The sequence below is a fragment of the Puntigrus tetrazona genome, chromosome 20, assembly GCF_018831695.1.
Source record: "Puntigrus tetrazona isolate hp1 chromosome 20, ASM1883169v1, whole genome shotgun sequence".
Lineage (NCBI taxonomy): Eukaryota > Metazoa > Chordata > Actinopteri > Cypriniformes > Cyprinidae > Puntigrus > Puntigrus tetrazona.
The window spans coordinates 11,333,491-11,360,743 of NC_056718.1; the positions used below are offsets into that span (position 1 = coordinate 11,333,491).

At 38.1% G+C, this 27,253-nt stretch overlaps 1 protein-coding gene across 1 annotated transcript; it reads right to left on the bottom strand.

Moving 5' to 3' along the window:
* Nucleotides 1-6,372: 6,372 nt before the first annotated feature.
* pdgfra (platelet-derived growth factor receptor, alpha polypeptide) lies at nucleotides 6,373-26,549 on the bottom strand. The gene is made up of 29 exons (XM_043220053.1): nucleotides 26,498-26,549; nucleotides 24,060-24,138; nucleotides 23,638-23,898; nucleotides 23,306-23,560; nucleotides 22,708-22,874; nucleotides 21,039-21,201; nucleotides 20,716-20,902; nucleotides 19,975-20,090; nucleotides 19,560-19,850; nucleotides 19,186-19,452; nucleotides 18,479-18,609; nucleotides 18,194-18,362; nucleotides 17,878-18,067; nucleotides 17,656-17,771; nucleotides 16,698-16,824; nucleotides 16,301-16,497; nucleotides 15,528-15,622; nucleotides 14,431-14,563; nucleotides 13,935-14,039; nucleotides 13,609-13,719; nucleotides 13,239-13,392; nucleotides 11,941-12,101; nucleotides 10,952-11,067; nucleotides 9,644-9,766; nucleotides 9,370-9,481; nucleotides 9,144-9,243; nucleotides 8,956-9,061; nucleotides 7,202-7,440; nucleotides 6,373-6,662 (listed from the first exon to the last, which is right to left on the bottom strand). Exons 2-29 carry the CDS (start codon nucleotides 24,115-24,117, stop codon nucleotides 6,518-6,520), a joined length of 4,395 nt encoding a protein of 1,464 aa, XP_043075988.1. The 5' UTR covers nucleotides 24,118-24,138; nucleotides 26,498-26,549; the 3' UTR covers nucleotides 6,373-6,517.
* Between the last annotated feature and the right edge of the window lie 704 nt (nucleotides 26,550-27,253).

The following is a 27,253-nucleotide window of genomic DNA, read 5'->3' on the forward strand; positions in this document are numbered from 1 at the left end:
AAATACTTAACAACATATACATACAGTCGTTGATTCAGAAGCACCAAATTGCAATAGCAAAGATGAATTGACCCATATTTTTAGAAACAGTATTCTTCTTGGGTAACAAAACTATCGTCAATGCATTTGCACAAATCTAGGCTGTGCTGTTCTGTTGTAAGTAATCTTAATGATTCTTAACTGCAAATAAAAATAAAGCGCATTTGATTTGGTACAGAAACATGGCTGCATTACAGAAACCACGCCTTCTTTCTTTGCATGACCATTTGGGCTGCAAATATTCCCAAACATTGACGTAGACATGTGGGGGCCTGTTTAAATGAGCCATTTTAGGGGGGGGTGGTCAAGTCTTAACTAATGAAGAATCTCTTTGTTTGACACTTTAGTCTTTGCAACTTTAGGGAAGAGTTTGTAACAAACTTGAAATCGTAACATATGATGACCCTGCAAGAAATGATCGGTTTTACTGTTCACTGCCTAAATTTATTCTGCTGCTGCTGTTACTGTCAGCTTCCAGTTATATATATATATATATATATATATATATATATATATATATATATATATATATATATATATATATATATATCAGACTTCACATTTTTACTCGATTGCTATTTGTTCATTATCGTCCCTATCTGATCTAAATGTGAGGTATATGTGGATTTCATTGCAATTTTTCTATTAGCATAAATGTCTGCCTTTAGTTTTAAGAGGCAGATATTGTCTGTCATGTAGTGGGCTTTGAAATGAAACATACATTAACACTTTTTCATTTAAGTTTGTGTGAATTACTAATGACAATATGTAATTTGTATGTGCAAGTGTAAAAATGTACCACAGGTTCAGTAAAAATACCAGAAGTAACAACAACACCAAAAAGTATCAAAATATCCACAGATTTTTGACATGGTTCAGGTTTTAGAATATTACAAGCTAATACTTTCATTTTTTAGGCATATTTTTAGACATTTAAATAACAAATAGGCTACATGAATGTTGTCATCGTTCCATACAGCCATTTTATCATCTTAATACTGCTTATTCTCCCTGAATTATATGCAACTATGGTATTTAATGTTACCATATGCCAATTCCTAAACCTAAAGCATATTTTCTCAAGCGTCAGATAAGACCGCGCTGAGGAAAGGGCCGCTTTCCCGCACACCTTTGGTCAGTTTTCAATTTGTATTTTGTTGCGGCCGTTATTGTCTGAGCGATAAATCAATCGAGGTATCACTTACAGAAATGGCGTTTTAATCTAGATGCGATACCCTGTTCAAACAACAAGAGCGGTCTGAGCACCGGGCCATGGAGACGGTCTGGTAACGAGAGACGGGCTCCGGGGAGGTTGCGGGGTCCAAAGACGAATAACACAGCACAAAAGCCCATCCGAACCCTCTCTGAGCCATATTCTCTCGACCGAGCCAAGCGATGAGAGGTGATGAGAGAGAGGCGCTATTAAAGCAAGGATTCAGTTACACCTGAAAGACAGAGAGATTACTAATATGATTATCCTTCACATGCATCTGCAGCCAAATACATCATAAATTCAATTCTACCCCGCTGCTTTCGCATAAAGCACAACAAACCAATATCTTATTTCACTTCATTGCTCTCTGCGGATTGAGTTCAATTGCATGCTCTTTGATACGTGTTACACTTGCGAGAAAGTGCCAGGCACCGGCCTACAGTATTTTAATCAATAGGTTCAAGCGTTCTAGCTGAGATTGTTTGCTTTTGTCGTTTTTAATTTCACATGACTGCACATGCAAATAGCTCATGAATAAATGACGGCTTGAGCTCAGTCCCCAAAAGTACCCCTGGCAGGTAACCACATAAGCTGAGGTCGTGTTTACGAGCCCCGTTAAACTATCAGTTTAGCTAGACTCCAGCTTTGTTTGAGTGATGTCATCTTTAGGCAAGTCTGGGCTGGGAAGGCAGGGTGATTGTTGAACGATGGAACAATAAGGCGGGCGTATAGCTGCCATCGAGAAGACATCGGGAGAAAATGGTCATACACAATTGATTTCCACTGCCGCTTTAATGAGAGATGCATAGGTGTAGACTTATGTGACTATCTTTAGGTGAAGCTGTATTTTATGTATTTTAGGGAAGCTTTGCAGTTTGAGTTATGAAAAGTAATTCCAAAATGAAGTTATTTCTGTAGTTATGAGATAAATAATGGATACAAAAAGATGAGACATAATTATGAGATAAAATGTTGAACTTTTGACACACCAAAATATTTTTAAGATACAATGTATAAATTACGAAATTAGAAAATCTTATCTCATAATCCTTCTTACCATGTCATATTCACGCCATTTGTTTCACTTTTATCTCATAATTACGAATTGGTATCTTAAAATGTGTACTTTATATATCATAACTTTGACGCACAATGTTATCATTTTATCTCATAATTATAATCTCAATTTATGTCATGTATCATAATTTCATCCTATGCTATAATTATGACTTCAGGCCTGTATCACATAATCATCACTGTCATAATTCTAATTATTATTTGAGAACAAATCTCCACCTCTTTCTGGTTATTTCCCATACTTTCCTACTCGCACACTGCTGCCACCCCATTTACAACATCTTTCACTGCTTCCTCTTTTGCATAGAACTGTCAAGTGATACTATGCAGCTTTGTAGTTTGCATATGTACATACGCACACACGCACAGGTTTGCTGGAAACACCTCCCATTCCCTGGAAGGCAAAAGCGAAATGTTCTTTTCATATTACACCAGATAAAGACTCTGACCCTATACTGACCCTCAGAAAAATCTTTCACTCATGATGTCTCTTTTCATGATTTTTGCGCATACATGACCCTAGTAGCCTATTGCAAATAATTTGACGTAAGACTTGTTTGCAATAGATAAAATAAAAAAATTGAACATTCTGAATTATTAAATGAATCATGCAAAAGCTTTGCTAGGCAGTTTTTTTTTCTCGCGTTTCATTATATTATGGATGTTGCACTTTTGCAGACTGCAGATACCTGAGATCAAACTAATAGTTTACTGAAGGATCTTTAGTATTTGTGTTCACATACTATTGGACTCTAAAGTTACTTTATGAGTAGTTACCAAAAACTCCCACAGATCAGCTTCCTAAAAGAATAATCACCCAACAACCAAAGATGAGTTTGTATCTCGTTGGAACAGGTTTGGAGTTTAGTATCACATCAGTTGCACACCAATGGATCCTTTGCAATGAATGGGTGCCATCAACCAAACAGCTAATAAAAATGACACCGTGATCCATAAGTAATCCATACTAATCCAATTCATCAATTAATGTCTTGCGACATGACAAGGTGCATGTTTCTAAGAACCAAATGCATTATTAAGATGTTTTTAATTTTAAACCTCGATCCGTCAAGTTCTCTATCCATAATATTGATTTCCCCACTGGAAAAAACTCATCTTGTGTGAATCAGGGGAGAAATTTGCACAGACTGAGCAAGAGAAAACAGTTCGAAACATTCAGTGTTGAACCAGCTTACAGTGCATAAAACTGATTAAAGATGAAATGTGATTTTTGAACACCCACACACACACAGAGCCCTTCATCGGACATCACCTATAGCACATTCTATCTAAAAAGTGTGCTTGCAGCAAAGGGCCCTTTACGATGACCTTTACTGAAGTGCAGCCAATGGACATTTTCCACCAGACCATGGAAAACATCCATAATTCTCCTCACAGGCTATGCACTTTAAATAAAATCTGTTTGCACAAAATAATGAAGCAATGAAACGTGTTTACATAATAATAAAAAAACACTGTAAATTGTCTCCTGTCCTCTGCGTCTCAGTTGCAGGCTACATCCCCATTTCTCGGGCCCCTCCAGAGATATCCTTCGAATAAGGCCAAGCACTCAGCTTTTAAATAAACACCGTTTCACAGTACCGATATCGCATTTATCATACACCCTCTCGCGTTCTCTTTCCTAATCCACACATTTGCATATCCTGTTGTTGTAAAACCAGAAACTCACTCAATGTTTAACTTTGGTATCACAAGGTAAGGCGAAGGCGGCGCCGCTAGAATTCCAGCTGTAACAACATTTAAACGGAGCAGGCGAAGACGGAGAACCGCGCGCGCCGACGAGCTCGCGCGCGCGCGCACTCTCACAGGTGAGGTCAGCGCGCGCTCTAGTGGTCACGTGGTCTCACTACAACATCATTTTTTTAGTAAAACACTTAACATTAGACTTAAACCTCTTATGTAATTTGCCTCATATGCAGAGAAGGCACTTTTTTTTTTTTACTCAAAGTGATTTATAGTCAGTTTCTGTCTTCTAAACGTCTATTTTAAATCGTTATATTGTTTTTTTTTGTAACGCTTTATTTCGATAGTACACTTTATGTTAACAGTAAGTAACTTTGCGACTACACTACAACTTTCAGCTAGAAGTCATTACATTTTTAGTAGACTGTCTGCTTAACACTTTAAAGTTAAATAATTATGAATCGCCTGCCTACCTGTTGGTTGTTTTGATCAACAAAAAATACAACATTTAATAAATACTGTAGGATAAAATTACATTTCTAGCTGACAGGCATTCGTTAAAAAGGTAAGTATTACCTGAATGCACGTGCCGTTGTGATTTCAGCAGTATTCCAGATATCATAATTTTAAGTGATGTAATTCGTGCAATATTTACCAAATATTCCTATGTCAGGAATGGACTGTGTCACTTACCTATTATCAGAGCAAGATCTACACATAAAAATAAATCAATCAATTACAATACATAAATATAGATAAATAAAAAAAGGACAGAATTCATTAAATCTCATTTATTGAAATATAAATCTTTTTAATGTACATGGTCATAATGCATATAATAGCAAAAGAATAACATCTGTTAAAGGGAGTAACTACCTAGAATTACACATATTGTACCATAGAATATACTTCACACCTCTCCTTGTTTCCCCTCTTCCTGCTCAAGAACATTCACTCTACTGTCTCTTTAGAAATCATTTACCTACTTTTTTCCGCACAGACAAATTTTGACCATCTACACACACACACACACAAAGCAGAAATGCTAGAATAAAATCTGAACAAAAGAAGAGATTTAAAAAGTGCAACAGTTTTAATATATATCTCCTCTTGACGTGCCGTGAAACAGACCACAGTAGAGGTGAAGACGGGGGGCAGGCAGTGATATGCTGAAGTCCTGATATACAATGATACACATTTACAATGAACAGTGATGTATAACATCAAAGTAAAAATCTAAATGACGTGTCTCTAAGATGCTTCAAGACTGCAGGATTTGGCTATGTGTAAATCCACACCACGATTTTCAGTTGCTTTGCTTTAGGGAGGTCGCACGAATCTTCACAAGCAGCAAACTACCACGTCTGTAAGGGCATGATTATCTCCATTGTCTTATTTGGTTTAATTTCTTAAATATAAAGTCTAATGCACAGGAAGGTTAAAACTTGGGAGCAGAATCCGAGGAAACAGAAAAAGGGACCGGCTTTCGAACGTGAGCAAGCCATTTAACTGAAGTCTTTCCTCATGTGGCGTACAAACTTTGACAGTGTGAAAAAAGCCATTACGTTTCAACCATCTTTTACAAAAGCATAGCTTTGAAGATCAGTAATGCATCAGACATAATAGTTCAGTAAAAAAAACTTTGGCCGGACATAAAGATGTTTTAAATAGAGTCATATCAGCATCTTATAAAGGTTTAAGTCACTAAAATACACGTGACTCGCGTGTCAAAACACAGTTGCCATTTTCTTCATTTAAGACTACATAATTTCTCCCTACCCAACCCAGTATTCACAAATAATATACCCATACTATCCAAACAAAAAGTACAAAAATAAATTTCTGACTGTCACACTTATTGAGATATTGACAATATGCGACCAGGTACATTAAACCATATGTGCTGTTCAGTTGGTGGACTAGATCCTGTAAAGCTGTGGGAGTGAGGTGAAAAGATGGGCCTGATTCAAAAACAGAGGCCATGTTGACTCAGTTGTACTCCTTTTTTAATGACTATAGTGGTTTTTTTGGTAGCTAAGGTAGCAGTTGTGAAACCACTCAGGTCACTGATATGATTATAAATGACATGCTTATATTGCTGATCGGAATGCCCATCAAGATAAAGTTCACACTATCCACTCAAACACATACACAAACACGATACAAACACACAGAAATGATATACAAAACAAGTATGTCCTCCACTTCCCCTCTTCATTGGTCTTAACTCCATTAGAGTCACTTAAACAGTCACAGAGGCCCATCAAGAGCGCTCAAGGAGTCCTGGGGTGCACTGCTCGTTCCTCCAGACCTGTAGAGGCGATGTCTAATCCAAAACATCGATGACATTCACGCATTAAAGGTTTTGCTTTTTTCTGAAGGCTCCGATAAAGTGAGGTGAGGAAAATGTGGCAGAAGGACGCCGAGAGAGCTCTGTGAACTTGAAATGAATCAGAAGAATGTTTCTCTCTCTCTTTTCTCTGCTCACAGGAAACTGTCCTCCACCAGGTCTCCTGAGTCCAAGCACATCTCGTCCAGCAAGGTGATGTCCTCTAGCGTCTCTCCCTCGCGCTTCGTCATGGAGCTGCTAGAGCCTGTCTCTATTGCGCTTTCTTCTGACGTCTGAGAGCTACAGAGACAAAGGGAAGTAATGCGGTAATTCAAAGACTCTTGGATCATGACTTTTATGTATGAACTTGTTAAAATGAAACAAATAAACAAATAAAAACAAATAAACAAATAAAAAATTTACAAAAATGTCACTATATAAATATATATATGTATGTGTGTACTGTGTATATTTATTATGTATACATAAATGCATACACATGCTGTATATATTTTGAAAATATTTACATGTATATATTTATATTCATATAATTGAAATTATTTAATACATAAATGTTACATATTTTTATAAAATATATAAATGAATGTGTATTTATATATGCATAATAAAAATTCAAGATTTATATATATATATATAAATGTCACTTTTGATAGATAGAATGAATTGAAGAAATTTTACCACTTACATGCATTGTTGCTGAATAAAAATGTTAATTTATTAAAAAAACAATAAAAAAAAAACCTCGCTATGCTCAGACCTATGTCTAAAATGCTCTTGAATCCTCATCCTAACGCATCAGAGTGTAACTGGTGGGCTACCTGTGGCGGTTCCTCTTGCTGTAGTCTTCATTTGACAGCGGGTCGAGGTCCGGCAGAGGAATGATGTAACCACTGTCAGAGCTCAGCCTTTGTTCATCAAAGCCACTCTCGCGGTCCTTCAGCTTGCCCTGGTTCTTGTAGAGCACACCCATGTATGCATCATCATTGTCAACGCACTGCACCCGAGTCACAGCGGGGTGATCGCTCTTCAGGAAGTCATGATTCACGCGTTCGTAGCACTGCACAACAAGAGAAAAAGTTATAAATAAATAATATTCAATTAATGTTTAATACCAAAAAATATATATCGTTAATAGTAACACAGCATGTGCACTAACACTATAACAAAGCAGAAAAGAGATTTAAAAAAAGTTTATAAATAGGCATTACGTGACGAAGGTTGCAGGCTGTAAATAAAACGTTAATCTCAAATTAAGCTTGCAATTCGCTGTGCTAAGTTAACACATTGTACTGAAGGAAATGTGGGAGAAATTGAATCATTTCTGGCAGTTGTAAATAGCACTTCAACACCATCATAAACACTGCCCAAGCCCAAGTTCTGCCCCATTTCTGCGAGCGTTCTGTGGTTACTTGAGGGCTTACTGGCCCATTTGTGAACCGCATTTCCCACCACACCCCTGCCCAAGGTGCTATAACAGGAGCTAGTTATTCCCTGGGCCATGTGACTCTGGGAAGCAGAGTTTTGAAGTACCACGTGCGGTGTCTGTTTAATAGAGCAATTATGGCTAGCTGGCGGACGCTAACTGTATGCTCCTGGTCATTAGCACTGCGGGGTTGTGCCTCGCTGGGGCGGTAGCCAGCTGGAGCGCTGCTGTGCTAATCTCTGTTAGCGGTCTGGGACTGTTGGCAATTGTGACATACACGTAGCCGAGGCCTCAAAGCCCAGATTGACACACTGCATTTAAGATGCAGGAAGTGGGAAGCCATTTCCACCATACTTTTATCTGGGCCATTTATTAGGGCATGGCGGGATATTTTATTATAGTTTAGAAAATGTTTCATTTTCTATTATAGTTTTCAATTTCCGTTTAGTTGAGTATAAGTAGCATTTATTTGGTTTTGTTAATTTGACAATTCTAAATTTTAATTTCAGGAGATTTTTATGTCATTTTTTTATATATCAGTAAGTCAGATCCTGGCTGTCCTGAAAGAAAAAATTAATACATTTATCAGATTTTTTAAATGTATTTTTGTCCCCACTGTAGTGGAGATTTATAGCTTCAGAGTTTTTCATAATTAGTGCATTTTATCTAATCTTTTTTTATTTAGATAATATTTAATGTAAAATAAAATAATATTAAAATACTTTTTATGTATATTATAATTATAGCACAAATATTTTAGTAAGATAATTTAAAATAACATTTTATTAATTATTGTGGTGGTGTCTTTTTTTCAGCCTAAAACATATCCTACAAAAATCTATGGTTGTTTTTTTTGATATATCTGTTCTCAGGACCCCTTCCTGAGGTGGTCCTTTTGTCAAAACACATGAATTAGATGTTTTTGTGGAACGAATGAATTACTACATTTAATACATTAAAATGCTGTTATTATGATATAATTCTGACACAAATATTTTATATAGCACAAAATGTGAATAGCTTTAATAAATAATGTATGTTCTCCTGAAAAATGATTTCATCCCCAAAGAAAACTGAAACCATTTGAGAGTGATAAACATAAAAAAAGAAGAAAAATCTTGAAATGGTGTGTTTATGTTGCAGGCTTACCCTCTTATATCCTGAAGGCAGCAGAGAGGCCACCGTATCACTCAGGCTGTGGAAAGATGGTCTCTTTTCTGGTTCACTGTTCCAACACTTCATCATAAGCTCATAGCTGCACACAGACAAACAACAACACACTGTTCAGACATCTGCACCAGTTAAAGCCAAAGCGCGGTCTTGAGAGTCTAACATACACATCACTGGAAGCGTGCTCGGGTTTTGCCATTCGGTATCCACTCTTGATCTTGTTGTAGAAGCTGGAATCCACAATCATACCTGGATAAGGAGTCCCTCCTACAGAAACAACAGAAACGTGGTAGTTTTGGTTACTAAAACGTGGAATAAATAAAATGTGTTGGAAAATATAAATATAAAGTTTGGAAATAACTACTCTATGGCAATCTATGACAAGAAACATACCAAGAGAGAAGATCTCCCATAATAAGATGCCATAGGACCAGACATCACTGAGTGTAGTGTACAGGTTATCAAAGATGCTCTCAGGGGCCATCCATTTCACTGGAAGGAAAGTCTGTGTGTGAGAGAGAGGAATACAAAAACAACAATTAGAAGTATTAGAGGATGATTGTTCCAGCTCTTCTTTCCAAAGAAGGTCACGTTAAAACACTGAAAATATCCATAATCTAAGACAAATAGTCAGGAAAGCCACATTAGGACTAAGACAAGCACTCACACTTCCTTTGGAGACGTAGTTGTTATCGTGCATGATGTCTCTGGCCAGTCCAAAGTCACAGATCTTCACTATCTTGCCTTGAGACAGCAGGACATTACGTGCAGCCAAGTCTCTGTGTACACACTGCGAGAAACAGAGAGAAAAAGACACAGAGAGAGCTCAACGAGTGAAACTAGTGGCTAACATTCAGCTCGGTTTAAGTGGGCTATATTATATAGAAAGATTATTCGTAAATCTATAATATATGTAAAACATTTAAAGATTAAGTGGTAAAACATTCATCTATCATTTTTCATACCCATGTAGTCTAAGCCATTTTTTTTTGTCATGTAACCTTATAACCCCACCAAAAAGCTAAAATAGTCCATAATGCAAAATCAAAACAAATTTTCATTTTAAATCTTTGTAGTGTTCACTGTGTATATCACTTTGTGTTACCATTAATATTAAGTAGTGCTGTCAAACAATTAATGTTTGCATCATATATGTGTATGTTGTTATGCTGTTTTGAAAATAAATATATTTAATATAAAACAACATCTTGCTGAAATATATACGTGCATGTGTATATGTATATTTATATATACATAATAAGTATACACAGCACGCAGACATATATTATGTAAACAAAAACATTTTATTTGGAATGCAATCTTTCCACACATAACTTTTTTTTCTTTTATTTATTTTCTTTTTAATTACAAGTAGTTTAATAAATTATTAAATTAAATTAAATTAAATTAAATTAAATTAAATTAAATTAAATTAAATTAAATTAAATTAAATTAAATTTTCCTAATCTGCTTAAGCATGCCCTGGTTGGGAATCACAGCTTTTAATGTAACTTCATGCTCCATTACTTTTCCTCAGTGTAATCCCACCCTTGATTTTCTTCAAGGGTGGTCTGGAAGTCCACTTTTGTAAAATGAGATTTTGTCAACCCCCTTTTACCTAATTTTAAACACAAGAAGTCTAATTAATACTTACTATAACATAACATAAAATAATAACAATGTCCAATGCTCGGCTTCTGTCGAAAGGCTTTATTTGACCAAGGAGGTTCTGCAAACCCTCAATCCTATGAATTTTAACCATACAGCCACAGCATACAGGCAACCATTTTCTCAAATATAGTAACCTGCCATCAGGTTTGCACAGACTTTCAGAAGCACTTTAGTGTTTATGTCTCAATGTTATGTCTAAACTGCAGAACAAAAAGTGCAGATCAAAAGTGCAAATGTTTATGCAAATGTTTATAGACAAAAACAACAGAGGCAGATTTTGTGCACAAAAAAGAGTTTAACTCACGTTCTTAGAGGCCAAGAACTCCATCCCTCGAGCCACCTGATAGGTGAAACTGAGGAGGTCCACTGTCGTCAGGCCTTCACTGGTGTCATCTGAGAGAAGGTTCTCAACTTCACTCTCTGTTGTTCACAAAAAAAAACCCCGTTCTGAATTAGCATTGAATGCTGAAAATGATCTTATGTGTGTGCCTGAGGAATGGCAGGCAGATGTATGCATTAAGACGTTTGTGCTACAATTACCCTCTGTAATTGTAGGGTGCACAGACTGCAGTGACATGGGTGGACCTCTGCTATCACTAGTAAACATCAGTGTGTGTGTGTGTGTGTGTGTGTGTGTCTCCCTTAACCACCAGCCAAGCCAAACCAGACCACAGCATGCCAGACCGACCTGAGTATGTGCAGCAAGCGAGGGACAAACCGAAAAATAAAGTGCAGAAGCGAAAAAATCAGGAGGATGAAGAATAAGAAAACAGGAAAAGGAATGAGGTGGAGATGTGATTTAAGGATAGTTCACCCCAAAATAAAACATTTGTCATCATTTCCTTACCTTCATTTCATTCCAAACCCATTTGACTTTTCTTTTTCCATTAACCATGAGGAGAAAATAGCTTTTCATGCTCTTTTTCAGTTAAACTCATGAACTAGAGCTTCTGAATTTCAAATCTTGACATATTCCTTCCTCTGCTTGACAAGAGCTCATGACTTGGGAATGGATCATTCTTTAGAGGCTGACTTTTCAATGAATCACTTCATTGGACTAATTCTGCACAATCAGTTCTTCATACAAAGCTGTTGTATAGCTTGCAATATAGCACACACGCCAGTCTTAATTATACTTTTATAGTTCTTTTGCATTCATTTTTAAGGCTTGAAAGCTTCAGTGCTTCATTGTAACTGTGTGTTCCACAGATTAACAAGTCATTCAGTGAGTAAATGATGACTGAATTGACATTTTTGGGTAATTATCTATTTAAGATATACCACTGAACTCACCATTGAGCTGTCTGTGAGATGGAGGATGGTCATAGTCTGATCTCTGGATGGGGGAGTATTTTGAGGCTTCATTCATTTCCAACATGGGGACGTACTGCATGGTGTCTGCCTGCTTCATGTCCATGTAGTCACCTTTCCCCTCAAAAGACAGGATGACGTAGCTGTGCATACATAAATACGGAAATAGTCAATAAGGGGATCACTTGGCTATTCACTCTAGCCAAATAAAAACACTCACACTATCTTTGCTATCAGTCATGTTAATCATGAAATCATTTTAGAGTAGGTCATTAGAAAGATATGATGTGCAAGTGGAAGTGAAGAGATTATAATCACCAATCATCTTAATTTGGTTTATTACATAGTAACCACCTGAGTATTCTCTAAAAAGTTTGCTTTGTTCTATAACCTAGCCTTAATTATTAACTTAATTATGCTGCTAAGATACACTGTAATACCATAATTGGGACACCCCCTTCTAACGAACAGGCTTGACTACTTTAATAATTTCTGTGTGTACAAATCTTAATGTTTAAGCATATAATGATATTTTAGGGAATTGTGTGCTTCTAACATTATAGCAACAGTTTGAACAGGACCCTTTTCTATTCTAACATGAAAATGCAATATTGAAAACTAAAGGATTGATTAAGACAGTGCGGAAGGACTTGACTGGTCTGCAGAAAGCCAGCTCTGGTGTGATTTTAAATGTGGACCTTGAGGTAAAAACTTAGCACCAAACGCCAATGACTTGTACATATGGGTATAGTAATATGAGACACTTTCAAAACGGTTGCAACAGAGATGAAAATACAATTAAATTATTTCTCCATCTTTGTTGCCACAGTTTTGGACATGTTTTTTTTCTGTTCTGATAAAGAGAGTGTCCCATTACTTTTGGCAATATAGTGTCATTTTGGCCAAAATTGTATGCCAGCTCTGCATATAACTGTTTTATAGCAGTGTAGTTAATACAAAAAATTATAAAAATGTTATTAATAATTAAAATAAAAGATGTAGTTAAAGATATCTGCCTTCAGCAAAAGACAACCGTTGTAGGAAGTTCACCCTCCACCTCTTTACTTGTTTGTTATCTTTCTCTCCTCTCATACATGACTTTACCCAATAATACTGAAATACTGATGATATTAATAAGAATAAAAATAAAAATAAAAATGTCCTAATATCATATTTTGACAAAATTAAATTAACTAAATTGGCATTTTTACCATTGATTTTTATGATTCACTTATTTGAATGAATTCAGATCTTTTGTGTGTGTGTGTGTGTTGGCTGACCTCCTGCTACTCTCATCAGCTGGGTTGATGCCAAAGATGTCTAGCTCTTTCTTGCCCTTTTCTGTGTGGCGGCTGAGAAACCCATCTCTGTTCTTATGCAGGTAATTCACTAGGTCGCCATAGAAACAGTACTCTGTGATAATGTAGATTGGTCCTGGGAGACAAAAGAGAAAGAGTTAGAGCAGTGTTAATAAAACTGGTCTAATCTTATCAGAGACTTGTAAAATGTCTAAAAGCAGGAGGTTAAAGTTCTACGTTGCACTTAACTCTGCCTGTTAAAACGCCACACTATAAACACCCACGAACCAAGAAGACACCACCCTAGAGACTAAGTGTTGTGTTTGTTATCTGTGTGTTTGTGTATTTTCACCTGATTTGGTGCATGCTCCCAGAAGGTTGACAATGTTTAGGTGAGGGCCCAGGTGGGTCATAATTTTCAGCTCTGACATCAAAGCCTGTTTCTCGCTGGAGCGTGCTGTTGCTGAAAAAGCAATCATATTAACCATTTAAATGCACTCTTAAAAATAAAGCTTCTAAAATGGGGGTTTTAAATATATGCCAAAGAAAAACTATTTTGGGTTCCTCAAAGATACATATATATTTATATATAGTGTTAAAAACATCTGACTCATCAAAGAACTTCAACTACCATGCGTTTTATACATGCAACTACTAGTTAAACCTCAGTTAACTCACGTTTAAGCATTTTCACTGCCACTTTCATCACGGGTTGAGAACGACTGAGTCCATAAGCAGTGCCTTCCACTACTTTCCCAAATGCTCCTGAGCCTAGGACACGACCTGCAGCACACACACACACACACAGACAAAAGCTTGAACTCATTTGCATAGCCAGAAGATGTCACTGAAATATTACCTAGTCTAAAACGGCATGTCAACTCAAATCGCTTTCTGTAACTTTCAGTATTACCACAGTGGTTTCCTGTTAGTAAAAGATCATTTTGCATGTTGGAGTCAAAAACCTCAATCAGGCTGTACAGTCACCACACAAAGCGTTTAAATGAGATCTGTGCAGTAGACTGTGATGATGTCATATTAGGACAGGCTAACAAGATGACCACAATCCCATCAAGTGCATAACCACAACAAAGTGTCACTTAAAGATGGCTGAACCACAATGAATCCACAGGACAGGATCATGGTCGATTGATTTACTTTAAATGTGACTTACCCAGTACAAGTGAATCCCGAGGGAACTCCCAGCGGGAGTCATATGGAAGCTGCATGGGGTCAACATAGATGTACTCGTGACCATCCGGACTGACAGATTCAATCACACGCCATCTGATCTCATAACGTGGTTTCTGTAAAGAGGTGTACAAGGAGAGAGTGATTCTCATGTGGTTGATAACAGAGATTTCGGGTACTGGAAGACAGTCAGGCTGTTCCACACTCTCACACACCGAGAGGGGAGAAGTGTCATTCACTCACAAGCAATATGACAGTCACATTTCAGCCATTACAGATTCTAAAACGACTGTGCTGATGCATATTTTCTATTCATGCCTCAAATGTGTTCGAGTGACTACAAGACTGAATGTGAAAGAGTGAATTTGTGAATGTGAGCAAGAAAGTGAATGATTGAGTAGTTGTGAGAGTGGGTGAGAAAGTGGGTTAGTGGTTGTGAATGACTAACTATGGGTAACTGAGTGAATAAGTGAATAAATGTGTTGCACAGCATTAATTTTGGTATAGAAATGTTGTCACCTTAACTGTTGCTTTGTTGAATAAAAGTACTTATCTTACTGATAAGTATGGATAAATTAACCTGCATATAAATGGGTGAGCAAGTTGGTGAGTAAGTGTAAGTAAATGCGTGAGGAAATGGTTGAATGGGTGAGTTAATGCCAGTGAGTGAATAAGTGAGTGAGTGAGTGAGTCAATTTATTAGTGTAAATAAATAAATAGATTGCTAAATAAATGACTGTGTGAGTACATGGGTGAGTGAGTGAGCGAGTGAGTGGATGAATGGGTGAGTGGATGAACGAATAAGTAATTGAGTAAGTGAGTGAGTGAGTGAGTGAATGGATGGATGGGTGAGTGAGCATGTAGGTGAATGAATGGGTGAGTCAGTGAGTAAGAGATCAAGTGAGTGGGTGAGCGAGTGAGTGAGTGAGTGAGTGAATGAGTGAGTGAGTGAGTGAGTGAATGAGTGAGTCAGTGAGTGAGTGAATGAATGAGTGAGTGAGTGAGTGAATGAGTGAGTGAGTGAATGAGTGAGTCAGTGAGTGAGTGAGTGAGTGAATGAGTAGATGAATGAGTGAGTACCTGTTTCCAGATAATGACCAGCACAATGAGTGAGATGATGACAATGACCAGCAGCACCAGAACAGCAGCAGCCACAGTGAGCTCCGAGTGAGGACCTGAACACACCAGCAGCAGCAGCAATGAGGAAGAGGAGGGTGAAGATATGGAAAGGTATGGTACAAAACTAAACTGACAACTGCCAAAACAAAACTTTTCTTAATGAGCTACAGCTTAACTTACATACCTAATAATGTCATCATAATAGTATAAATATTTTCACATCAATCTCGTATGTCGTATTAATCAAATTGCCAAGAAACTTAGTGAAGCAAAACCCTGCCAACAGAAACTAGTGTAAACACATATGGATTTGTTTCTAAAGACCATGGACGGTCCACCTGAGGAATCTATCACAGGAAAAAAGACATGGGAGCCTGACAAGACAGGCACAGTTTACAAAATGAGACTAACAGATGTAAAGACTACTAAAGTAGCGTTTGCTAAATTTAAAAAACCTTGATCACCAACACATAAATACAGAGATGTTTCCTTACAATGACTGAAACCTCAGCAAACAAAACCTCATCTACTGCCAGCAATTCATCCCTAAATAAACTGTACACCTGTGATTCAAATTAGTTTCAAATCAGCTCGAAACTTTGTTTACTTTGTCTACCTACGACAAACAGTGACACTAAAAGAGATTCACAGCACTTCAAATCAATGGTCTGGTCGATAAAATCAACTCCTAAAACTAAAACACATCTTTAAAGACACAAACACAGGCCTCTTACCATTCGACACGAGTTTGACCTCTCGTGAAACAGCGCCCATGTCATTCCTGGCCAGACAGCGCACAGCAATTGTGCTCTCAAGATGGTGGAAGATGATGTGACTCTCAATGTTGTTGTCCACATCCATTTGCACTTCCACTTTGATGTCCGTAGAGTTGATCGGAAGCGGCATCCACTGGGAGGAATCGTTGGCACATCTGATGGAAGAAAATGTGAGCTCAACTTGATGTCATTATGGTGACTTGACTTAAATCTCTAGGGATGAGACTGTGTCATCTACTTTGGACTGCTTTTATAGAAGGAAAGTCTGAAAAGTGAGGACTTAAAAAGGGTCAACATAAATATAGAGGCAATACCTGTAGGGTAGCAGAATGAAGCAAAAAAGAAGAATGCTTACTGTTTAATGTTTTTGCAGATATACCAGTCGACATCAGGGGCAGGGGAGCCGCCAGTAATACACACCACTTCCTGACCTGCAGCAGAGCCGTGGTGGATATCCATCAGGTCCACAATCACAGGGGGAACTGTAAGAGAAATATTTTTACTTTCCTGCAAACCTTTTTAGTTTACCCACATTTATATATATATATATATATATATATATATATATATATATATATATATATATATATATATATATATATATATATATTTTTTTTTTTTTTTTTTTTTTTTTTAATTTTCAGCAAGGATATGTTAGATATTGATAATGTTACTATATATATATATATATATATATATATATATATATATATATATATATATATATATATATATATATATATATATATATTAAACACAAATGCTCTGATGCACATACTAATTTAATGTAAAATTGAGGCTATGATGTCATATGCATACTTATTTTATAAAATTATGCTAAACATTATTGATTTGTTTGATGTTTCATAAAATAGGTTAATGACAGAAGTTACATTTTAATATCTTATGTACCCAGGAGTCTTTAATTATGTTTCATGCAAAATAATTATATTTTATCACTCATGTACCATTAAACTACCATTAACTAACATATTTTTTAATAGTATGCTTTTAATTGGTGTAATTATTTTCAGTATTTGCCCCACTCCTAGTTAGCACAAATACAGCACATAAGAAAACCTACACTTATACTGTAAGCACATGTAGCTACACATTGCTTGACAAAGATCCTCCAGTTGACAACAAGAAAAACTTAAACAAATGTATGTAAAGAGTGGTTAAGAAAGATATAGAGGTGCACTGGAATAAACAAACATGAAGCAGAGGCAAAAGCAAACACATGCAAATGTAGGTAAACAAAGGTGTGACAAAAACAACCTGCAGCTACAGAAAAAAAAAAAGTGAGGTCCCACCTTTAACCTGGAGGTAGAAACTGTTGCTGGCAGTCTGGCTGCCTGTTTCTGCCCTGATGGTATAGTTCCCACTGTCCTCTGCTTTAGCCCTGATCAGGGTCAGCACACCCTGGTAACTGAACAAACAAAACAACGGCTTTAACACAACACTTTTAAAAGAAATATCGATGTGATACCTTTTTTCAATTAAGCCCATATATAAAATGTGATATGTGAAGTCACCTGGTCTCATCGATTTTTAGGAGGCTGGTGGTGATTTCTGCTGCAACATCTCCCAGGACCGATCCGTCCTTTAACCATGTGACTTTGGGAGCGGGGAAAGACTGTATGTCCACCCTGAACTCTCGCACCTCGTCCAGCCTTGTGGTCTCCACTGGACCGATCGCCGGACTTATGTGCACGAACTCATGATCTGCACACGACAATCGTAAAGGCAGATTAGGACTGCAACTGAATCACTGAGAATGTAATCCTGTGTGAATGTGCCGTATGCACTGAAAATCATGTACTTCTGTGTTACTGTATGTGATCACTATACCATAGACTGTAATAGTGAGCTGTTTGGTTTGGCTCTCGTTGCTCTTAACATCGGTGATGGAGCAAGCGTAGACGCCGCTGTCTTTCGGTGAGGCATTAGCCACTGTCAGAGTGTAATGGATCTCAAGATCTCGCTTATTCTCCTTTACGGTCTTTATTCCTCGACCCGCCTAAGAGAGAATGACAGGTAAAGAATATAAATATGTTTTACATATATCAATATATTATATTGATTTTAAGGGAATGCAATGTAAACGTGTTCTTTTTTATTCTGTTCCTGTCTCACCAGCTTCCCGGGGTATTTCCAGTGGTCCTCCAGTATCTCACTGTTTCTGGCTACACAGTCAACAGTGATGGTCTCACCCACCAGCAGAGCTTTCTTCTCTGCTTGCAGCTCGACTTGCACATCAGACCCTCCTGAGAGACAATGTGATGAATGCATGTTAGGGTGGATTAATGCATGGCAGGGGAATATATATATATATATATATATATATATATATATATATATATATATATATATAAACACGATAACTCAATATGTACATTTAATTTTCCTTGTCATGCTTATTCCAGTAATATATCTCATGATTATTTTTTCTTTGTTTTCTTACTTTTACTTAACGAATGTATTTCTTGAATTGAAGTTTCTGTCGCTATAACATATTTTGGTAACACTTGTTAACTATTAACTGCAACATTTCCCCCAATAAATTCTTAATTTGCTGCTTATTAATAGTTAGCATGGTAGTCGTTACATTTCGGTATTGGGTAGGATTGGGGATGTAGAATAAGGTCATATAGAATAAGGTATTAATATGTGCATAATTAGCACTGATAAACGGTTAATATTGTAAAAAATATGCATGCAAGTGACTAATAGGTGTAACTGTAAAATAAAGTGTCACCCACATTTTTTAACTGTAAAATAAAGTACCGACAAATACAATACTTCCTGCACCTGCCATTCACACAATTCAAATTTATTCTCACCTGTCCAGCCATGAACGATGTAATCTATGCTGTTATGTGTCTGTCCGTTAATGATGGTCCTGCAGACATATGTCCCAGCACTGAATAGGCCAATGAATCCTCTCTTGCTGTCATAGACACTGGGCAGAACCTGATTGGTCTCGACGTGAATCAAAGAGACGCTGACGCTGGGGTCCGTCACGCGGCAGGGTATCTCCATTTCATCATGACTCGTCAGTACATGGTTTTCAAAAGGCATCATGGACGGCACAAACGGCGTTTCTGGATCTGCATGTGTTTTTGGAAAGAAATTGCCATGTATAAAGTGCTTCACACTACCTACAAAGTACACACTTTATAAAGAGCATTACTGTGTCAAAAACACAAAGCAGTACCTGGCACATAAATATAGATGGAGGTCTCCTCAGTGTTGTTGCTGGAGTCATAGAAGCAGATGTATTTTCCTGTATGGGCGGCCGTCGCATTGCTCACAGTCACAGTGGAGATGAAGAGTCCTTTTTTTTCAGTGTCGATCTGATCGTGGAGATAAACAGGACTGTACCAGGTGAGCTCAGCCTGACCTCGACACGTGAGTCGGAAAGTGGAGTGGAGAGACACCTCCATGCTGTCCCTCTGGGGCCACATGACTGGAGCCAGCACCGACTGTGGCAGCTCTGGGTACATGGCTGATCACAACATGAACAAGTGTTTGAATTTCTCATCAAAACTATATACATTGCAGCTTTAGAATTAGGTTTCCCAATCATTGTGGGCACTTTATGCATTTTGCTGTTTGATATAAAAATTTACCTTCAACTAGCAGTTTGAATGAAAATCTTGAGGTCCTGGAACCAGTGGATGCAACAATCTCATAGATGCCACTGTCCTCCTCTATGGGGTGACGGAGAACCAGAATATTCTCATACCTTTGTAATAAATAGACATGATCATTACAGCTATTTCATTGGTATTAAGAAACTGGTGAATCTTATAATAAGGTTTAGATTGCTAACAGTGGATAACTCAACTAGAATGAACCAACTATACTTAGTTCCTTATCTATCTATCTATCTATCTATCTATCTATCTATCTATCTATCTATCTATCTATCTATCTATCTGTCTATCTATCTATCTATCTATCTTCTATCTATCTATCTATCTATCTATCTATCTATCTATCTATCTATCTATCTATCTATCTATCTATCGCTAAATATATAGTTAAAAATGTAATAACATTTGTTTTGTTGCTAATTTTTTTAAATAAAAATACTTTTTAGATTATTTCTCTATTTATGTTAACTTTACATCACTATATTCATTATATGCTTAATATACTTAATATACATAATATCCTTTATTTAGGGTTAATAACTTACTGAAAAATATTAAAATATTATAAAATATTTAAAATATTACAATACACTGTAATTCATAAAAATATGATCAGTAATAGAGATTAATCAATAAAACATTACTATTTTAAACAGAAAGACTGTTGAATGAAAAATTTCTGTCTATTTTATGAACAGATTTGTGAAATTCTACCTGAGGCCTTCCAGATGAGTGGTCTTGGTGGAGATGTAGCTGTCATCCAGCTCGAGTTCATCTTTAAACCACCTGACTTTTGGCTCAGGGTTAGCATCAATGTAAATAGTGAACTCTTTTTCCTCCAGAAGCGACACGATCTCCACTGGCCCGATCCCATTAGATATTACTTCCACAAAAGAGCTTTCTAAAAGTCAGAAGAAAGAAAGCAAGAACATTGATTGATGTCTCCTCCACATCTGTTCAGCCCATCTCCGTTTACTGGTTTTAATGGTGAAAGCAGAGGTGTGTGAGTCTGAGAAGTGAGAAAGAGAAGTGCACACCGTGGACCGTGATTCCCAGGATGAGGGACTTGGTTTTTCCAGTGATTTGGTTGGTAACAGCACACTCATAACGTCCAGTGTCTGCCACAGAGGCTTTCGGGATGCTGAGGATGTACTGAACCTTGTCTGGGAATGTTAACTTCATTGGAACAGCATCTCTGGCCTGAGTAGAGTAATAATGAGGAGAAAGTAAATAAGAGCTGTATTTATAATAGATGCACTGATGGAATGATGAACGCTTTAGAACAGGGAACACTTTTGCACTATTAACTACGACCTTTCCCTCAATAAAATCCCAATTTGCTGCTTATTAATAGTTTGCAAGGAAGTTAGTTTTAGTATTTGGTACGATTAACGATGAACAATATAGTCATGTAGAATAAAGCATTGGTGTGTGTTTAAATACTACTAATAAATGGCTAATATTCTAGCAATATGCACGCTGATAAGTAACCAGTTAAGAGACCGTAAAATAAAGTTTCTTTCTTTTTAAATTCTGTTTCATAAACTCCAATTTTGTATGCAAAGACGTACTTTGCTAGATTGTACTGTATCTGCCTATTTCTGCCTGCTGGAGATAAATCAGCTCTGCAAGTCTTTTAAAGGGCCGTAGTCATCACAAACAACATGCAGAACCCAAGAACGGCTCTGGTCCAGACAAGAACTTGGAGCGTCTCTGCACAATTCCACGCTGCTTTCAAAAACCAAGGACTCTTATTTTTAAAAATAATGCTTCTGACAGACTGATTTAAAACAAACATGGATGGTGAGCTACATGATGCATACAGACTCACTGAAAGATAACAACATCTTTCCACCATAACTGCATGGATTTTCCAAATCCAAACAAACACATAATATGCACAAGAAGGACAACTAAAACTAATAACTAACAAACTACCTAGCATCTTTTGATTCGTAATTCACATTTACAAATGCACAAAAATAACAAGACAAAACAAAAAACTAACTTACCGACATATTTTCATTTGAAACTTACTTAACATAAATTATATAAAAACTACATTAAGCACTGTCCATCTAAGCCAAATTACCTCGACTAGCCAACAAACTGATTCTACATCAGCTAACTATCTAACTAACTAACAAAACCGAAACCATCAACTACAACTAACTACTCAATTAAAAAACAAACTATACTTTGATTTGGACCTTAATCAAATAAACTAACTAACGCACATTTGATCTGAATTTACATTAATCATCGAACACACAACAAATATTAACTACGCCTATCTATCTAGCATCTTTTGTTTCGCAAATACCCTTCAGCATGTTAGTTCACGCAGATCTCAGCGGTCTTGTGAATCCCGAACACATGTGGATTGGCAAAACCACAGAGGGCTCACAGAGGTGAGAAACACACATCTGTCTTCAACACTCACAGGACATTCAGGTCATAGGTCAAAGCACAGAGTAAATTAGTCTCACTCCTCTCCTTTGAGGTTTCTACCTTAACATTTGTACATTTCTGCATTTCCCACCAACCGACTATATAAAGAACGAGAGCGTGGTGCCCCAGAATATGGTTGTGCATCACACCAGCAGTCTTCGGTTATGGAGTTGAAGTAAATTAGCTTTGTTTGTATTAGGTTAAGTACAAAACAGAGAGGGAAAGAGCGAAACAGAAAACAGATGAGGGTCTTGCCTGCACTTGGGGATGCAGCCACTGCTGGTGGAAAGCTTTCCCATGAGGCGTCTCGCAGGTCAGATTGACAGCATCCCCCTCTTTCACGTCCTCCATGCTGGCACTCAGATTTATGTTGAAGCTCTTTTCTTCTTCTTCATAATCATCATCGTCATCATCTTTGGCATCTTCAAAACACAACACAAATCGCTCACAAAACACGAACGACGCTGCAGTTCAACTCATTTTGCTTGCTGGACTTCTAATAAAAATAAAAGCGTGTTTGAGTGAAATCAGGGCCAGTTGCTCGATCCAAAACCGGTGCAGACACACCCCTAATATTTAAGCCACGCCTACAAAAGGCTGTAAATGTTCTTCTTACGAGTAACTTGCTGAGCACGGTGATCCAATATGAAGCAAGTGTGCGTCAGGTCTCGCACCTGCAGCCCACCCCAACTCAAAATGTCATCACTCCTCAATAACAAGAATTTGTCATCTCCCTCGGTACTCACGCCATGCCAGAGCAATGACTTAACGTTTCGCTTTTCTTTGTCAGAATCCAAAACAATCCATTACGCTATAAAACCATCCAAACATGTTCATATGTTGCGTTACTCACCCTCGTCGTTTGTCACGTTATAAACGATGCTCTGCACCGCTTTGCCATTCACGTTCGTCTCGCAGACATAGCGACCCGGTGCAAAAAAGACTGCAAAAAAGCCAATTTTGTGGTCGTAAAGCGCAGAGACTTCATCCCCACTCTGCAGGTTTCTGAGAATCACTTGATAATTGGAGTTTGTAGCACGGCAGGGGATAGTTGTGCCTATTTCATCCGTCTCAACGGAAGGATCCGACACGAATGGAACCTCGGGATCTACGGAAGAAGAGGTGGGAGTCGGATTGACAAGTGCAACATGTACCATTTATCAGTGGTCTTGAGCAATAACGTACCTTGAACATAAATGTAGATTTCGGTCTCTTTTTCAGGTTGACCATCATACAAACAGGTGTAGTATCCTGTGTTAGAGGCCTCTGCATCAGTGATTATCAAAGTACTGTGATTGAATCCGGACTGCACTTCACTGTTGGGGGGCAAAGGCTCATGCCATATCACTTTCCTCTCTCCGGAGCAAGTGATGGTGAACTCAGAATGAGGTAGGAGAATAAATTCCTTTTCATCCGAATGAATAACCGGCCAAGGTTTCGAAACATCTGCAGGGAAATATTGCATCGTATTTTGATTAATTACAACTTACTGTGGTGCAGATACATTTACATAACATTTCAAATACATAAATATTACTAGAGAAAGAAACAACGCTACATTACAGCTTTCTTTTTTAAAATTTTCCTTGTTTTTGTCATCCACGTACCTGAAAATACCCCTAATAAGACAATCCCCAAAACGAGATGTGTCTCCAGGAACCCCATGGTCACTCGGATCGTGCTCAGCTGAAAGGGGAAAAAATTAAAAAATTTTTTTTACAAATTGCAACGATAAACGCCAAACATGTAAAGCAGCCAATATCTGTGTCAGTTCTGACTTGTGTACTGTGTGGATGTCTCGTGGTTAATCCAGCGTAAAAGATGAACCTCTGCTCAGTAGTAATGGCTCAGGTAGCTAAGGGAAACCATTGAATAATCGGCAGCAGAAAGGTTTGGGAAGGTTCGGTGCCAAGACATAAAAGGTCTATAAAGAGTCTGGACGCGGTTCACTCGGTAAACCGACTCCAGACTCTTTGTCGGCGGAGCGCTTGGACAGGCTTGGTTTGACCACCAGGTGGAGACACAGTTCACATTTTCCCGAAGAAGACCACCGCGTCGAAAGCGATCAACAGATGAAGAAATGATGGTGCTTTCGCAGCTCCTACATCTGTGACTTTTTAAATCCAGAAACATACGTATGCAACACAATATATCAGAAATTTGTAGGCCTATTAAGATTGTTGACAACTCGATAATAACATATCTAGGCCTATGTGCGGGCAATGTTTGAAATCAATTGTTTCTTTTATTTTAAATCAGCCTTTTCTTTTCCCACGGTATAAATTAATTTTAGTTAATTTTGGTAAGCAGAATTTAAATTGGTATTCAAAGGTTTTTAAACTTTGGAACACAGTGCGTAAATTAGTATACAGTCCCGCGGCACGCTTTGTGGCGTTCTGTTCGTTTCTTTTAATTTCAAACTTGTTTTGGTTCATTTCTAATCAGACATTCCGCGCGCGCGTGTTTTATCTCCGTCTGTCTGATCCTCGGACCCTGGGTTCCATCAGCGCTTCAGCAGACAGTCAATGCCCCTTAATTTGAAGTGCTCAGCTCTGTTAAATCTCAGTTATCCCGAAGAAACGCGCCAATTATTTAACTTAGTCCCCATGAATAAATAGCAATAATACATGCAAACAAATTCAAAGTAAAATCGAGGTAATTAACCGATGAAATCGTGTCCAGTTGTTTTTGTAAGGCAAGCAGTCACGCAAGGCCCACTTCAAAGTGAAGGGAAAACTCGTTTTACAGCCCAGAGAAGACAGGAGCTCTGCCGTTTGCTCAAGCCAGCCCCTCTCAAGATAATTATCCTTGGTGAATCCGGGGGTGTTGAGCAAGACTGTAATTAGTCGACCCCTTTCCGCGCAGCAGTTTGGGAATCCCTTGGATCGCTATGGGAATCAATCGCGGAATGGCAGAAGAGTGCGCTTTTGGTAGCGCTCATCTGTCCAGCGGCGACTGGAGCGCAGATTTCGGCCCGCACTTTTCTCCGCGCTCCCCCGTCGCCGGGCGCCCACACACAGACGCGCAATTGATCGCCAGACACTTTCGGGCGACAGCTGAGAGAGGGGTGCCCTCCAACACCCAGATACTTTACGCGTAAAAGCGATTTCCGTGTGGGGGAAAAAAGAAAGCGGTCTAAAGAGTACGGTTGTAGTCGAATAAGAAAAGAAAAATATTTATTTTTCTTTCATTTCATCCAGTTTCAGCCTCATTTTTATCCAAGCAAAGCAACGCCGTCTGCTCGATCCTTGGTACCTAAATTGCATTAAGTTAATCCAGATGTGAGATAGGTTCCCCATTCATGCAGATTCATCATCGACTCGGACTTCAGCGGAGAAGGCGGCAAGTAAGTTTTCTAAACTCCTCGATCGTGGTTCGACTCCACAGCTCCGCGATAAACAAATCTCCATTCCAACGACTCGTATTCCAGAACGGTTGCGGGCATCCAGTTTAAATTCTGATGGGTAAACAAGTCTCCGAATCTAGTCCGAAATGTGTTTGCCATTAGACGCCAGAGCTGCGCCTCTCCACCGGCTGAGACACCCCCAGCTGCGCGCCCGCGGCTCCAACCGAGATCCAGCACGACCGGGCTTCGACTTCACCGGTGATATATCGCGATTCCTTTTGGGAAAAGTCTATAATCCTGCTCGACGCAAAAGTTTCAAGATTCAAAGTTGGAAAAAAAAACTTCTTTTTTCCAGAGACGAAAAGGAATGATTGACGTGTCCATTGCGAGCGCTGGTGGAAAAAATATTAAAATCCCCGTATATTTTAAAAATTCAGAGAGTTGATATATGGCCAAATCGTGTTTTTTTTCCCCTCTACCTTTCTTTTCACTGGTAGTCTCGGAAATAGAGAAAACGAATTAATAAAAAAAACGATAATGTTAAAAAAGTAATAAAAGAACATCTCTAATTAGTCTAATCCTGAATAATTGCAATTATGCTGAGAGGTTCAAACGTTTTTGAACTGAAGAAGAAAAAAAACTTTGCATGAAAGAAAAAACACAAAAGAAACTAATTAAACTAATTTAAACATACAATACCTTTTTAATCCCTTTTGGTTGTTCCTTTGATAAAAGAACAGCCAAAATGAATGGCAAAAGCTCTTGTAAAATACTCCAACCAGCCCAAGGGTCCTCAGTTGTAAAGCAGTAGTAATCCTCTCCCTTGTGCTGCGCTCCTCCGTCCTGCTCCACGGCCACTCACACAAATGCGCCTCTGCAACAGCAACCTGTAATTGATTCAATGTTACAGTCCATCCTTCCCAGAGAACTAATCATCTGGCTCAAAGTAAATAACTCTCAGGAAACGGCCCTCCTCTCTCCCTCTGCCCCGGGCGTCCTTTCAAAATAAAAGTCCCGCGTATTCGCACCGCGGCTCCGAAGAGGAGTCGGATTTCTCCGCGCTCTGCAGTTCTGAAGGAGGCGCATGAAAAGAGGTCGAGCGGGGAAGAAAAGGACCATATGTTTTTTGTAAGTCCAAGAGGGGCCCTTTTGGAATAAAGGGATCTTTTTGCGGGGACAATGAAGTCAAGTGACCCATTAAAAGTGTTTTTATAGAGGCTTAGGTAGGAAAGAAATCAAAGAATTGGGAATGCACAATTACATTCAGTTACTCGATTAACCTTGTCATCACGCTCCATTCTTCACGTTGGGCTTTTAGCTGATTGCGCTTTTCGGATGCGGTCGTGGCTGCTGGATTAGCTCTGCGCGCTTTGTTTTACGCACATTTATTTAAGATTGCTTTTTATCGAAAGTTCTCCTGTCATTCCTTCAAGGACGCTCAACTTTTAAGCATCA

Excerpts from the sequence above, each read along its gene's own strand:
- pdgfra (XM_043220053.1), bottom strand. The coding sequence starts at position 24,117 with ATGGGGTTCCTGGAGACACATCTCGTTTTGGGGATTGTCTTATTAGGG. Across the intron at positions 15,623-16,300 it reads GGTCAAACTCGTGTCGAATG|GTCCTCACTCGGAGCTCACT; the intron begins GTAAGAGGCCTG and ends TGGTGTGTTCAG. Across the intron at positions 14,040-14,430 it reads TCGGGATTCACTTGTACTGG|GTCGTGTCCTAGGCTCAGGA; the intron begins GTAAGTCACATT and ends TGTGTGCTGCAG.